The 15,537-nt window shown below is 38.7% G+C and overlaps 1 protein-coding gene across 1 annotated transcript; it reads left to right on the forward strand.

Annotated features, from left to right (window-relative positions):
- Positions 1-12,643: 12,643 nt before the first annotated feature.
- On the forward strand, positions 12,644-14,954 carry LOC107681052 (CD180 antigen-like). The gene is made up of 3 exons (XM_016477198.1): positions 12,644-12,745; positions 12,915-13,075; positions 13,174-14,954. The coding sequence occupies exons 1-3, from the start codon at positions 12,644-12,646 to the stop codon at positions 14,903-14,905; spliced, it is 1,995 nt and encodes a 664-aa protein (XP_016332684.1). The 3' UTR covers positions 14,906-14,954.
- The last annotated feature ends 583 nt before the right edge of the window (positions 14,955-15,537 follow it).

The raw sequence follows: 15,537 nt of genomic DNA on the forward strand, positions 1-15,537 counted from the left end.
TAAGGCATTAACTTGTGCTTTTAAAGTACTAATAAACTGAGAATTGTTCCTTAAAATAAAGTGTTACCCTATCCATTTATTTGTTTTGTTTTGTTTTGTTTTATTTCATTTTATTTTACTTTAATTCACAGCACAGTGTTGTTGCTATGAAGTGGAATTTTCATCTTTAAAGACAGTGTGAAATGAAAATTTACTCTATGTATTTTCTACTTTCAGGACTATATGTATTTGGCTTAAACCCACCTCTTAAATCTGATGTTTGTCTGCCTCCACGTTTTGAGTGCAAAGCCTACATATCAAAACCCAAACATCAATCAATGCATAGAATCAAGTCTACAGATTCCCCCCCCCCCGCCCCCCCCGATAATCTGTTAGACTTGGATATAAATCACAATATAGGAGAAAAGATGTATCACTAATTTTTCCCAACTACAATGCAGAAAGGTGTAAAAGTGTTGTTTTATAATATACATTGCATCAAAAAAATTTAAACTTAAAATTTATTTGTGGTCATTTTTAATATTATTATTTTTGTTTTGGAATGTGAAGTTTGAAGTTTTTTATTTCTGATAACAAATGTTTCTATTTAGCTTTCATTTCAGGTTTTGTTACAAATACAACACTGCACTGAACACCTTAGTAACTGTATTGACAATTTGCCATAGGAACATGTAAATATCTAGTTAAAGGGACAGTCCTTCTGGAGCAACCAATGGATGGTGTTTCATACCTCACTCCTGGTGAAAATCAAACTAGTAACCAGTGCCCTTCTGATGATCAGTCCTGAGTGTTAACTACTACGCCTCGCCAGACAGATTGCAGTTCACACATGTGTTCTTGCAATTCACAGAAAACTACCACCTGATCAAGGTCAGAAGCTTGAAGTGTAGTTTTACACCCTGAATTATATGGTCAATGGTCTTGGGCCAAGTCTAAGAAGAGAAAATAATGAAGAGCTTTCTTCTGCATTGTGGAAACTCAGCTTAAGCCCAGTAGGTCAAAGGTTTTCTCTGACACTGCCATAACCGATTTTATTTCTTTAGGTGCATGACACCATTCCAGTGCTCTGATAACAGGTCGCTCATCATGTGACTGTCATAGCATTGGAGATTTGTCTTTACACTCTAAAAAATGCTGGGTTAAATACAACCCAGTGCTGGGTAAAATATGGACAAACCCAGCAATTGGGATGGTTTGACCCAGCGGTTGGGTTACTACCCAGAAGGTTGGGTTAAACATTTAACCCAACCACTTGGTCAAAACAACCCTGTTGCTGGGTTTGTCCATATTTTACCCAGCACTGGGTTGTATTTAACCCAGCATTTTTTAGAGTGTAAGAATCTGCAGTGATCAACATTATTTCAAAAAGCATCTTTGGTGGGCATTTTAAGCAATGTGCTAAGACTGCTCAAGCCACACCTCAGGAATGAATGGGATGATCTACTGTGAGCCCAGTTCACACTGATGTATATATCGTATTGGGATTTTCCTGATAGACAGCCAAATGATATGATGAAACATGCGAGTGTCTTCCACCACCTGGTCTAAAAGATCACTGATGAAACATATCCCGGCCATGGAACCCTATGAATTCAAACACTCTGAATGCAATTTAAGCGACAACAACCACTTTGATCTCTTTATAAACATGATGACAAGCCCTTTCTCAGAGCCATAATAAAGGTTTTGCTCAATAAAGGAAAAAACTGTTTCACTTACATTAGTCTTATCAGTACAACATAGCCTTGGGCAACAGATTGCATAACCTCATTGAAATTAAAAAGGTGTTTCCCTAAATAGACTATAAAGAGAACAAACTAGAAGCCAGGAAAATATGAGAGAAGAAAGAATTTGGTAAAATGCCATTTGCCCCAAAGGTAAATTCCAAATGTTTGTATTAGAAACTGGTAGCGAGAACAAACTGACGTTAAGTGACAATCTTTGGCTCTCACATATCTTTTCATGGCATTACTTTCCAAAACAAACTCTTCAGATGATGTCGCTTTAACTATTTGTGAAGTTACAATGGACACACATGTGAAATATGTTCTCCGTATGACAGGTGTCATATTGTTAAGCAACACCCATCCTGTCAATCAAAAGGCAAGAGGCTGTTATAAAAAGTGCAACTGCAGTTGTGCAATTCCAGATTCACATACCACATTTGTTGTTTAACTAATAAACACACATCGATTTGTATTACATGGCATTATTATGACTCATTTATTTTTATTGGAAACTAATATCAAAGTGTTCCTTAGTAAGTGTTTTGAGTGCATGGTGTTATATCAAAACTGCCTGACTCATGTTGAGCCATGGTTTATTTGCGTGCATGTTATCATAAGTCTTTCTCTTTTAGAAACGCTTTAAAATCTCTTAAGAGCAAAAGCTGAATGTAGCCTAACACAATTGTCATTATAAATTAAATCTTTGTGAATTCTTTTCCAATTTGTTGTACTGGCCTTCATATGAAACACTAAATTCAATATTAAATATCGATCCAATTGATTTGCTAGGGGAAGCATCACTATTACTATTACTTTTTTCAAAAGCATTGCATTTCAGACATTAATAATACCACAAATAATCAAACCATGTGCCTTTTTGAGGAGAGAAGAGGCAGTGCTATTCGAAGTGATCACTTGCTAATATTATGTAAAATGCTTCTGTTTAATATACTGTCAATATGCAGAATGTACGTTTACTAGAACCACACTTTGCATATGAATACTTACAACCAGAGGCGGACAAAGTACACAACCCCATTACTTAAGTGAAAGTACAGATACTGTTGGTCAAATATTACTCCATTACAAGTAAAAGTTGTAAAGACAGATTTTTACTTAAGTAAAAGTACAGAAGTACTTGCTTTTAAAAGTACTTAAGTACCAAAAGTAAATTTCCTTTTTTTATGTCAATGCACTGTTTTATTATTGTTGTATGTAATACTTGCAATACCTCTGAAGCAACTTACAATACATTACACCTACTGAATACACTGACTAGCTTGTAGTATCTTTGGAATAAAGAGCTTTTAGAATGTTAAAAACCTATGGGGGAAAAACAACAACAACAGAACAATTATTATTTAATACCCCTACCCACCCCCACAAAAGCAGGATGGTAGTGATCTCACACACAATACTCAAGTAAATGTACTTAGTTACTGTCCGCCTCTGCTTACAACCATAAAGATCATGCTGGGATCTGGGGGCAGGTTCTTTGGATTTTAGCAATTATAAACTACCTTGCAACAACCCAGCAATGCACTAAAAAAACTCCAAGCCAAACCTTGGCAATCATCCACCATCCATCATGGTAACAAGTTACATTAGCAAGTATCACTCACATTTTCTTCTTCTTCAAAAAAAAAAAAGAAGTAAAACAAATATTATATTTAATTGTCATTTATCCATGAAATTGGCATTATTTGAGCAGGCCACTGATCGCTTGAAACAATTCCTGTTCAGTTAAATACAAACCATATAATGAGATTGGAAGTCTGCCAACTCCCAGTCCAAGAGCAAACATTAGATGAATAGCTGGGATGAGTGCTGGAAGCTCTTCCCCATATGCATCTGGAATGTTTTCTGTGCTTTTCCAGCCAACTAAACACACATCGATCTCAGACTATTCTACACACTGCTATTCCTGATGTTAACATTGCAATGTGTTTTTCTTTCAAAACTCTCATGTAACAAATTGCCTCTGATTGATGTGTGTGTTTATTCTTGTCTTTTTATTAGTACAAGCAGCCAGCGTTTCCATTTTTAAGACTGGAGCTTTGACTGTTAATTGCAACATAGGACTGTTGGGCTGAAGCTTGGCTTGCTCCCAGTTCACAAAATGTTCTTGAACTAATTCCATCTGAAATTAATACAGGCGGAGGATTTATCTGTCTCGCGGATTGCTGTGTATACAGCCGGTCTGTGTCGAGGTTAAGCGCTGCCTACTCTGTTACCAAATGTCCTGTATTTTTTCAAAATGCTTGTATACATAACCGTAATATTTATTTAACCAGTGGCAGAGAGAGAGGGAAGTGAGAGTTTCTTTAGACTACTTCATCCCATGAAAAACAAAACATAGTTGATTCAAAACTTGTATCAGTTTATTCAGATACACAAAAAAGAAGTTTATAGCACAAGCCTTAAACTATAGCACAAAAGCCTTATAAAGTTGACATTTTAAGTTGACATTTCAAGTAAAAAAAAAGGAGTCCAAAGACCTCTCTAAATATTTAGCATACAGTGCTCAAAAAGGGCTGTTTGTAGAAGTTATCCGTCTCATACTGGTAATAGTTTGCAAGGACAATAACAGAATTTACATATCACTGAATGGGCGTTGTAACCTGCAGCACAATACAACAAAGACACATATTGTTGTCTTAATAATAAGGCCACTGTGCTGAGTCTCACAAGTGTCCTTGTCCACAACAATAACTTGTTTGATAGCTATTTGTTAAACAAATGTGCATTTTTGCTCCATTTTACTCAGCATGTTGGCTTTGCCAATGGACATCTGCTACGTATCACACGTTTACATCAGCAGATTACATAAAGTCAACTATTTGGAACATACATTTACTCCTGGCAGCCCTGTGAAATGTGTTATGACATCAGTGTGTGAAATGCTGACTGTCCTATCTGATATACTGAGTGTGCACTCGCCTGTTCCATTTGCTTTTTTAAAATGGTGTGACTCTGTTCTATTAACCCCCAAACTGATTATATGGAACTGCTCCGCTAGAAGCTGATTGTAATTGTTTGCACGGTGAAGTATTTTCTTCTATCCCAGCTTGATTTGACAACAGTATGTAAGCAATTCATAAGTTGATTCCTGCTTTGCTATCAAAACATTGTTCTATTTGTTTGAACATCGTAACCAGGGGTGCAATTCCCGACCAATGACAACTGCTACTTGACTACGATAGTATGATGCATTGTTGAAGAAAATAGCTAGCTAGTCACAACTGTTTCCCAAAAATGTACAAAATATCTCTAGGTTAGGTATGTATCCATGGTTCCCCGAGGGAAACAAGACAATGTATCAGAAATGCTTTGGGAACTCCTCTGCGTGACCGTGTCCTGAAGCATGTATGAAATTGGTCCAATGGAATGGTGAGATGTCAAAGGCAGTGTGATGTAGAGACCAGGAAGCTTAAAAGCGCATCCGAAGGAGGGACACTGGGCCAGAGAGCCAATCTCGGGCCAGCCACTGGGCTACTAGAAATAGACGGACCCCGTCCAGAACTCCTGGGAGCACAGCAATCGGGGAAAAGGTGTACAGATGCTGTGTCTGTACCATGGTATCCAGTCTGAGAGGAGCTGGATGTGAGAAGGAGAAACAGAGTGGATAGTGTGAAGTCTCAAGAAACAAACAGATCCACTGCCTGCTCCACCACATTGGGGGTGGAGCCTCCACTCCCTGGGCCTCTGCCCCTGCCTCAGCAGGATATCTGCTCATAAACTCTTCCCAGCCCATAAGGGGTGCATCCGTCAGCGTACATGATGATATAGAGCTCCCAACACAGGGCCTTGGGACAGAAACCAAGGCTTCTTTCATATGACTAAGGCACGAATGGCATTGCTGCGTGATTTTGATCATGCAAAATAGGTTGCCCCTCTGGAACTGTTTTACAGTGAGTGACTGGCCTAGCTTCACACTGTTACGGCTATGGGAATAAAATAATACTAGTGGGAGACAAACGTGCCTCTATTGTTGTTGAAACCCATACAACACCAAGAATAGTGGTTCTCTATACTGGAGAAAGCACACTCTTCTTGGCGTTCCGCCCTTAAGAGTGGTTCTCTATACTGGAGAAAGCACACTCTTCTTGGCGTTCTGCCCTTAACCCAAGCTCTTTAATGTGAGTGAGAATGACATCTTGATGCCAAATTGCCATCTCTCTGATTGAGCTAATATCAACCAATTGTTGATGTAATTCAATACGTGGATGCCCTGCAGTCACGGAGGTGCCAGAATTGCATCCATGCACTGGTGAAAGTGCGGGGTGACAATGCTAGGTCGAAAGGAAGAACCCGAATATTGAAATGCTTTGCCTCCAAAAGCAAACCTCAGGAACTTTATGTGTTGTGGAAGGATCAAGACATGGATGCATTCATCCTCTATGGTGACAAACCAGTCCTCGGATCTTATTTGAGTAATGACAACATCAGCATTTTGAATGTGAACATTTTGACAAAACGATTCAGTCTGTATAGACCTAGAATCAAACACAAGCCCCCATCATTCCATGGAACGATTACGTACAGGATGTAGAACCCGGACATCCTCTTGAGAGGAGGAACATGTTCTGTGGCCTCCTTTCTCACAAGAGTAACTACTTCCTGTTTCACTACCAGAGCCTGCCCAGGACACACCAAATGCATTCTGCGCATATGCAAGAGATTTAGGTGGCAAGTCCTCAATCTCTTTGATATTAATGCTAACAACATCAACCTCCTCTGAGGAAGATAGCTGCAGCTATCTGTCAGCTATCGAGCTCTCACTCGGAGCGGAAAGAGGCCGCAGCGTGGGCTTTCGACTCCACGAGAGAAAGTGCTAGATGCAGGGGGTGAATGCGGAGAAAGGGCAATGCTCAAGAATACTCAGGTAGGCTGTGGTTTAATTGGTAGTAAGGGGCCCAAAATGTGTCAAGAAAATATCCACGCTTTTATGTTGTTTACTCCAAATTATGACCCTACTATACAAATATCTCAGCAGAAATCAAGACTCATCAAACCAGGCAATTGTTTTCCAATCTGCTATTGTCCAATTTTGGTAAGCCCTTGCGAATTGTAGCCTCAGTTTCCTGTTCTTTGCTGACAGGTATGGTATCCAGTATGGTCTTCTGCTGCTGAAACAATCTTCTTCAAGGTTTGATGTGTTGTGCTTTCAGAGATTCTCTTCTGCATACCACGGTTGAAACAAGTGGTTATTTGAGTTACTGTTGTCTTTCTATCAGCCTATTGTGACTGTGACAAGACACAGGTGAACTAACTCAAGTAATCAAAGGGGAGACAGAAACTAGGTCAAAGAACAAGACAGGCAGCCAAAGTCAAAACATGGTGATGGTGGGTCAGGAGACAGCGGAGGGATGGCGACAAGGGATGGAGCAGGAGGGAGAGGAGCCCAAAGCGAAGACTGAGAGCCGACGAGCCAGGGCGAAGCAGAGGATCCGGAGGGCCAAGGTGGAGCAGATGGCTCAGGCAACCGAGGTGCAGGCAGGGATCTGAAAGGACAGGGTGGAGCTAGAGCAACAGAGGACCAAGGTGGAACCAGAGGGAGGGAGGAGCCTGAGAGAGCCAGAGGGACGGAGTGACAAGGCGAAGCCGGAGGAGTGGAGTCCCGAGGTGGCGAATGGTCGACGATTGGCGGAGCCAGAGGGATGAGGGAGCCTGGCGGAGCTGGTGGAGATGAGGGAGCTCTGAGCCATGGCGGAGCTGATGGGTCGACAGGCCGAGGCAGAGACTGGGTCTCGAGGTTGGAGGCAAAGACCGCGGATCCTCTGACCTCGATGGAGCTGGAGACTGACAGGCTCGAAGCGAATACGCTGCACAGATAGAGAGCTGAGGATGAGCTGAGAAACTGGCAGGATGCAGTGGGACAGAGAATGAAGGAGGACACAGAAGAGGAGGAGCAGGAGGCTGGGAGGGAGTTTGTGCCAGACACGTTCCTCCAGGAAGGTATATGCCGACCACACTCACCAAATTGCGACAATTGCGAAGGTGTCATTGTTACACTATATTTATATATTTGAGTAATAAGTAATATTAATTAACAACATGTACTTACTACAGGGTTAGGATTGGGGTTTGATTTAGGGTTAGTTGCATGCAATTATTTATTGATTTATTGATCACATATAATTATTTATTAATTTATTGTTATGATTTTAGTACATGTAGTAACAAAGACTGTAAAATAAAGTGTTACCAAACATTTTTATCTGGGGAGACAAACAAAGCAGTCTGATATTCAGTCTTTATTGTATTTTATCAGTAATTACTCTAAGAGGTTCAAAGTCAGATAATGTAATTAATTATATTACTTTTTTTGGACTATTGATTCCAAACTACCAAAAAATATTTATTCCAAAACTACCATTTTCTAATTTCTGCTTCTTAAATATCCAACATCTGGCTGTAGTGAATAACTTGTAGGTCTATAACACAAATAAAACAAACATTTCCTCCAGAAGCCTTGGCCTGTTTAAATATAGAGAATCCCACGCATTCTTAACACATCTCATTTGTTTGTATTTCTTAAGCAGCCTTCAAGATTGTGAGTTCCGAAGCAAACTTATTCAAGGCTATGGAAAATATTTTTCTCACTGAAATCACAAACAGTATAATAGGCCTGGAGAGCAGCATATGATAGCACATGATTATAATTGCAGTTCTTCATTGGCCAGTGCTATTTTCTGCAATCACCTTGATATATGTGTGTAAGTGCATGTTTGAAGAACAGTGGGGAGTGAAGTGTTACATAAAACACAATATGAACAGTTCATAAAAGGCGAAAGGGAGGAATGGCCACCTCTTTCTTTCTGCATTCACTTCTGACGAGGGGGCTGTCAGAATGATTTCAGTTTAGTCGGGTGAAATTAAGGGTTACTCATTGAAGTCTAATTTAGCAATTTGGGTCAGAGGAGGCCTACTGTCTGCTCTTTGTGCGCCGCTCCTCTCGTACAATACATCTGATTCGTGCAGCTGCCACAGTTGCCACAATTGTCCTCAATTCCCAGTGCAGTTTTCTGCCCCATTTCACTGAAGCTCACTTTAAGAGGGAGGGAGAGCAGGGAGCATTAAAATCTCTAAGAGGATTATGGTCTGGGAGGAAGGATTTTTTTTTCTGCTTAGTAATATCTGCGAGTGGGCACAAGTGCATCTGCAGTATCACGACTGAGAACAGCTGATGTGGGTGGTGGGCTGAATAGGCCCTCCGGTAATTATGTTTCTGTGTCACGATGTGGGGGTGTGATTTCAGTGTGCTATTATGCTTCAGCATGCGGCCATGGCAGATTTTCTCTATTTCTAATCCTTTATTACTGGCAGCATTAATCCAAGAATTAAAAAGGGGTAGTGACAAGTATATTAAATGTGCAATATAATGGCTTTGACCAAATTGTGGCTTCATCACCAAAATAATACACATGGTAATGCTTCAGTGTTTGAATAGAAAAACGGAAAAGCTCTTGTTTCACAGATATACACACACACAAAAAAAAGCCACGATCATGGCTTTTATGAATGGTTCTGAATGGTTTAATTGTTCATAACTCAAAATATTTTTAAGCAACAAAGATGTAATATGTACACTTATATTCATCCAAAGCGTCTTACAAATGAGGACAATAAAAGCAATCAAACCAACAAAAAAGCAACAATATGTAAGTGCTGTGAAAAGTCCCAGTACATGTAGCAATGTTTGTTTTAATTATAAATATAAAGAATAAAAAGTAGATAGAATGGAAATAGAATAGAATAGAGTGTTAGTGTTTAGAGGGTCAAGTTATTTTATATATATATATATATATATATAATAAATAAAAAAACAGGGTGTTACAGTTTTGGTTTTTTTGTATGTTTTTTAATAAATAAAAAGAAAGCAAGTATAGAATACAAATAGAATAGAGAGTGCTAGTGTTAAACCAGCTGGTTTCCAGCATCTCTACATGGGAGCCATTCCACTCCAGTGTCTGTTGAATTCCAACACAGGCACACCCCATTCTGCTTAATGAAGTACAGATTAGGTAAATCACCTCAACCAAATCTTATTTAATCTTATTTAATGAGAAAAAGGATACAAGCCATCCCTATACTCTTGCGATAGGACCAGCTGGATGGTAAAACAGTGCTAGTAGTACCTCAAAAGTAATTAGAATTAAATTAATAAGAATGTATGAAATAATAACCATAGACCATGCCAAAAAAGTTGAAAATAAATGTTTTGAAAGAGGAAAAGAAGGGTTCAATTCTAGTTTTACTGGCAGAGGGATACAGTGAGTGTCAGGTTGCTTCCATTCTTAAAATTCAAAAGATCTTAAAGATTGGACTGTAGACTCTGATGAGTCCAATTTTCAGCTTTGCCCAACACCTGGTCATCTAATGGTTAGATGGAGACCTGGAGAGGCCTACAAGCCATAGTGTCTCGCACACACTGTAAAATTTTATGGAGGATCAGTGATGATCTGGAGGTGCTTCAGCAAGGGCTGGAATCGGGCACATTCGTCTTTGTGAAGGGTGCAAGAATCAAGCCAAGTACAATGTTGTCCTTGAATAAAACTTGCTTCCTTCTGCTCTGACAATGTTCCCGAACTCTGAGGACTGTTTTTTTCCCAGCAGGACAATGCTCCATGCGACACAGCCAACTCAATCAAGGTGTCGATAGAGGACCACCAGATCAAGACCCTGTCATGGCCAGCCCAATCTCCAGACCTGAACCCCATTGAAAATCTCTGGAATGTGATCAAGGGGAAGATGGATGATCACAAGTCATCAAACAAAGCCGAATTGCTTGAATTTTTGTGACAGAAGTGGCATAAGTTAAGTTAAAACATTTGTATTTTGTTGTTTAATTATTAACTAATATGAACTTCTTTTCTTTGCATTATTTGAGGTCTGGAAATGCTACATCACATTTGCTATGTTGACCAGTTATCATTTTCTGCAAATAAATCCTCTGAATGACAATATGTTTATTTGGAATTTTGGATTTGGATTTTTTTAAATTTTACACATACTGATAAACAGTAAAACCAGAGAAAGTGATAATTTTGCAGTGGTCTCTTATTTATTTATCCCCCACCCCACACACATCTACACATTTACTGTAAACCACAAAACATTCTCTTCCTTCTATGTATGTATGTGTATATATATATATATATATATATATATATGCAGCTACAGGTTCTGTCAAAATACCACAGTTAATTCACTAAATACTACTGAAGGATCTTGAAACTGAAAAATTGAAATTGAAAGACAGTTGTTGCAAAAAATAACTGTATGGAATTTCCATAAGTTTGGTGGATATTATGGTTGTTACTGTATTTTTTAAAGACTCGTGTGGTTTTACTGACACATTCCTGGTAGAATCCACTATTTTTCCCAATACTTGAAATCAGCTCATGTGATAAATAAAAGTGGCTTTGGGAAAATTCACCACTTTTGCTAATCTTATGAGTCAAACGTCATAATGCAGATGATCATCAATACATAATTTCCACAGTTCCCTTTTTCAGCTTCCTTGAATTTTTTATTAACACTGTGACATCTGAAACATTCAACCTTAACTTTTACACTGACTGTCCACAATACTTATTTAACAGTATTGCTGCTAGAATAGTCTCTTTGAAACTCTTTTTGATTAACTAGTAATGAAACCGTAGCAGCCATCCAGGTAGATGTTTTGTAAACTAGTAATAAAGATGAGAAATAATACTAGGGATTGTACAGAGAAATTAGCAATTATATAAATTAGATATGTGAAGATAATCAATAAAGACATGAATTGTGCCAAATACATGACAATTATATAATGCACATATCAATACAAATCCATTAAAGCAATTGGTGGTCCACACTAGACATACAGGAAGTCATTAAATCCTATCTGGAGTCATGTCCTGTGTATTAACATTTGGATTTGAAAACAGAGTAATCCTCTGGCCCCACTGAGACTCTATAATCTGAAAAAGATTTATTTCTATTTATACGTACATTATAATGAGTGTCGCCTTTATCTCTCAATTGGATGTAAGGATTGCATAACTACCAACATCACAATTTTTCACCCTATTACAGAGGAGAGCAAAGACAGCAAAATAACACCCCCTACAGGAAAGCTGTTTCTATTGCAAGGCTTCATGAGGGACACTGGATTGGTGTGTGTTCAGTTCCAATATGATTCCATAAGTCAGTACCCAGTTCCAAGAAACATTTACAATGGTGATTAATCGGACTGGAACTACCTGAACACTTTTCAACCAATCAGAATAGAGTGTTCAAGCAGACTATGGTATAAAGCAAATATAAAGGCACACCCAAAATATTTGATTTTCTCTTTGAGGGTATAATGCAGCTAAAGGTCAATGCAAATAATGTCCTGGCCCCCAGGAAATCATTTCCCCCTTGAACACTAATAGTACTGTAATACTGTACTACAACATATAGTTAAACAAACAGTCAACAAATAGTTTGGCATACGTGAAGATAATCTGGTTGAAAGTGATGTACGAAATGGACACACATTGGATCCAGTCACAATCGTAGATACAATGTATTTAATTCAATTCAAAGTGTTAGGTACTTTTTTCACACAAATTGTTACTAAATATTCAATTACCCTTCAGGATTAAAACAAAACACAAAACAAAGCTAAACGGATTTTTGGAAAGTTCCGATCTACTTCACCAAACTGAAAGAGGTAAAATGGCATTTCCCAAAGTTTAAAATGGCATGTTTGCTTTCTGTACTTCATCACAGTAATATCCTGTGGGCCTCTAAACATACAGAAAATCATTGTTGACATAAAGGGAAGTTACAGTTGAACACTTCTTGTTTTACGTGAAGTTCCTCTATTTTACCTATATATTTGAATGAAGAGGAGACACTGTTCTCTTTTTGTCCTGTACACTATGGAGAAGCATTTTGTTTTCTACACGTTATTTTACACTATTCTGTTTCACCTTTTACTGCATAACGAAGCAACACCATGGGCTACAAGACAGTGTCAACAGGTACATTTATGGTAGCTTATTTTGTGTGATCTTCAACATTACAGACAAAAGTGAGCCACATATTAATATACGGTTTATATTATGTTTTATATTACTGTATGTTTCAGTGTTCGATGTAACACTAATGATTGGTTTCAGAGGTTTTTTTTGTTTGTTTTGTTTTTTCCAGGTAGCAAATGGCTATGATTGTAGTGATATGAACCTACATGTCATTCCAGATGAGATACCAAATTCTGTCCAAATTTTTAAATTTAGCTTCAACTATCTTCCTGCCCTATACAACTTTACTTTTCAGAGGCTAACGAGCTTGAATTATTTAGACCTGACAAGGTGAGCAAAACAACTTGTATTTCAAGATGAACTGTGTAAAATTGTGCATCAGAGAATCTAATGTTTCTTCTTCTCACATCTAACCCTATAACTCACAGATGTGGCATCACTTTCATGTATGAAGACATTTTTAAATATCAGCCTGACTTGGCGGCCCTTATCCTAATCGGAAACCCACTTGTGTTCATCGCAGCAAGAGCTTTTTCTGGACCTCTAGCACTCAAATATCTAAGCCTTGCTCAGTCAAAGATACAAAGCCTATCAGACATCCCATCAGATAATATTGCATATTTGGAGGTTCTGGACATTGGGGGAAGTGAAATTCACTCATTAGATGGCCTAAGCAGTTTTCACTGTCAGAACTTACACAGCCTGCAGCTGGACATGAACTCCATTGACCGGATAAGAGAGGATGATTTAGCACCACTCCGCAATGTGCACGGGATGAGCATCAGCTTCAAAGGAAACGATTTTGTCAATATAGAACCAGGTGCGTTTAAGTCACTGAACTTGAGTAGTCTTGATTTCAGTGGCTGCCTTAGCAAGATGAACTTCTCCTCCCTACTGAAAGGGCTTGAAGGCCTTAAAACCAACAGACTGAACCTGGGATTGTATGAAACCGATCCAAATGTATACATACCATCAGCTGCACTACAATCTTTGTGCAAGATCTTTGTTACTGACCTGGATTTCCAGCTTCAGCATTTCTCAGACCTAAATAATTTCCCATTTGATTGCCTTAAATGGATTCAAATGCTTGACCTTACTAGAGCCCACCTGGATTCATTGCAATTTAACATGACTGGCCCATCTACATTGTCCCATCTGGTGCTAGATGAGAACCGCTTTAAAGATGTCTGCAACATCAACACCAGAAACTTTCCCTTGCTTACGCACTTGTCCGTGAGTGGGAATTCAAAGCAACTCAATTTTAGCAGCAAATGCTTGGAGAGTCTTGGAATCCTAGAAGAGCTGGATCTCAGTCTTAGTTTAGTAAATCCCAGGGGACCTTGTTGTAATGACCAGCTGTTTGGTCTGAGTGAACTGAAGCTCCTCAATCTCAGCTATGGCTCACAAATGCTCTGGAGTTCACAGCCTTTCAGTGCAACTCCACAGTTGGAGCACTTGGACTTCAGCCATTCATACTACACTTCGAATGACAGCTCACCTTTTAGCAATCTACAGAATCTCAAAACTCTAAATCTTTCCTGGTCAAATACCAGTCTGACAAACGTGCACATTTTCAAAGGGTTAAAGAATTTGCAACTCCTCAATTTGAAGGGGAACACAATTCAAGGAGGGGTTCTTACCCAGACAGAGCTCTTTAAATATGTCCCTCTTTTGGAAACCCTCATTCTATCTTCATGCACAATAACTGCTTTTGAAGAGAACTTGTTTAAAGGTCTCATGCATCTCAGGCAAGTAGACCTGAGTGAAAACAAGTTGGTCAAACTGAGCACCTCTGGATTTTACTCCCTGCATTTTCTCCAACTTAACTATGCCAGTAATGCCATTGTGACAGTGGATGTTGGAAGCGTTATGGATCTGGGAAATAACAGTACTGTTGATCTGAGCTACAATCCCTTGGTATGCAATTGTAGCAACTTTGCGTTCATCAACTGGGTTATAAAAAACAAAATCAAAGTAAAACACTTAATGGAGACCACTTGTAATGGCACAGGAACAAGGATTATTGATGCTGAACTTCAGTGTGAATTACCTGTCGGTGTAATTGCATTTGTTATAATTCTAGTAGCAATCCTAATTACATTGGCCATTTTCTGCCTTGTCAGGAGAATTAGAAAATATTCAAGATATTCCCAACTGTAAATTAAGAGTTTGTTTGGTCTCCCTCCAAATGCAGACTACATAAACATAAAACATGGACATCTGCTTTAAGTTGGAGATTAACATTATATGTTGAAAAACTGATGAAAAAAAAAAGACAAATCTTTCTTCATTTTCAAATAACATACATGTCCAATGTTGTTTTGCAGTCTCATTAAATCTACTTCCTTATGGAGATTTAAAGTCTTTTCAAGTAATTTTAAAGGAAAAGACAATAAAATGCAATAAAAGGTCATTTTGACATGCCTTTTTATTTTCAGTATTATACAACTTTAGAAGTATAAATATTTGTTTAGTATACAACATCTATGACATCCATAGAGCTTTCTGTGGGTGATGTACAACACTCAAAACCACATCTCTTATTGCACAGATCCTAAAAGACAATGATAAGCAGAATCATCTACACAAACACTGTTTTCACACATAGAGAGAGGAAAGAAAACTCCAGAAAACAAGCAAGGACATACTGAACTAGAAGGACAACATTAGGCTACCACACCAATGGTCTTCAACAGCGGAACAGAGGAACTCACTCACTCACACACTCACACTCACACTCACACACACACACACACACACACACACACACACACACACACACTCACACACAC

Source organism: Sinocyclocheilus anshuiensis, unplaced genomic scaffold (assembly GCF_001515605.1).
Source record: "Sinocyclocheilus anshuiensis isolate Anshui unplaced genomic scaffold, SAMN03320099.WGS_v1.1 scaffold1736, whole genome shotgun sequence".
Taxonomy (NCBI): Eukaryota; Metazoa; Chordata; class Actinopteri; order Cypriniformes; family Cyprinidae; genus Sinocyclocheilus; species Sinocyclocheilus anshuiensis.

Excerpts from the sequence above, each read along its gene's own strand:
- LOC107681052 (XM_016477198.1), top strand. The coding sequence starts at position 12,644 with ATGGAGAAGCATTTTGTTTTCTACACGTTATTTTACACTATTCTGTTT. Across the intron at positions 12,746-12,914 it reads CTACAAGACAGTGTCAACAG|GTAGCAAATGGCTATGATTG; the intron begins GTACATTTATGG and ends TGTTTTTTCCAG. Across the intron at positions 13,076-13,173 it reads AATTATTTAGACCTGACAAG|ATGTGGCATCACTTTCATGT; the intron begins GTGAGCAAAACA and ends TATAACTCACAG.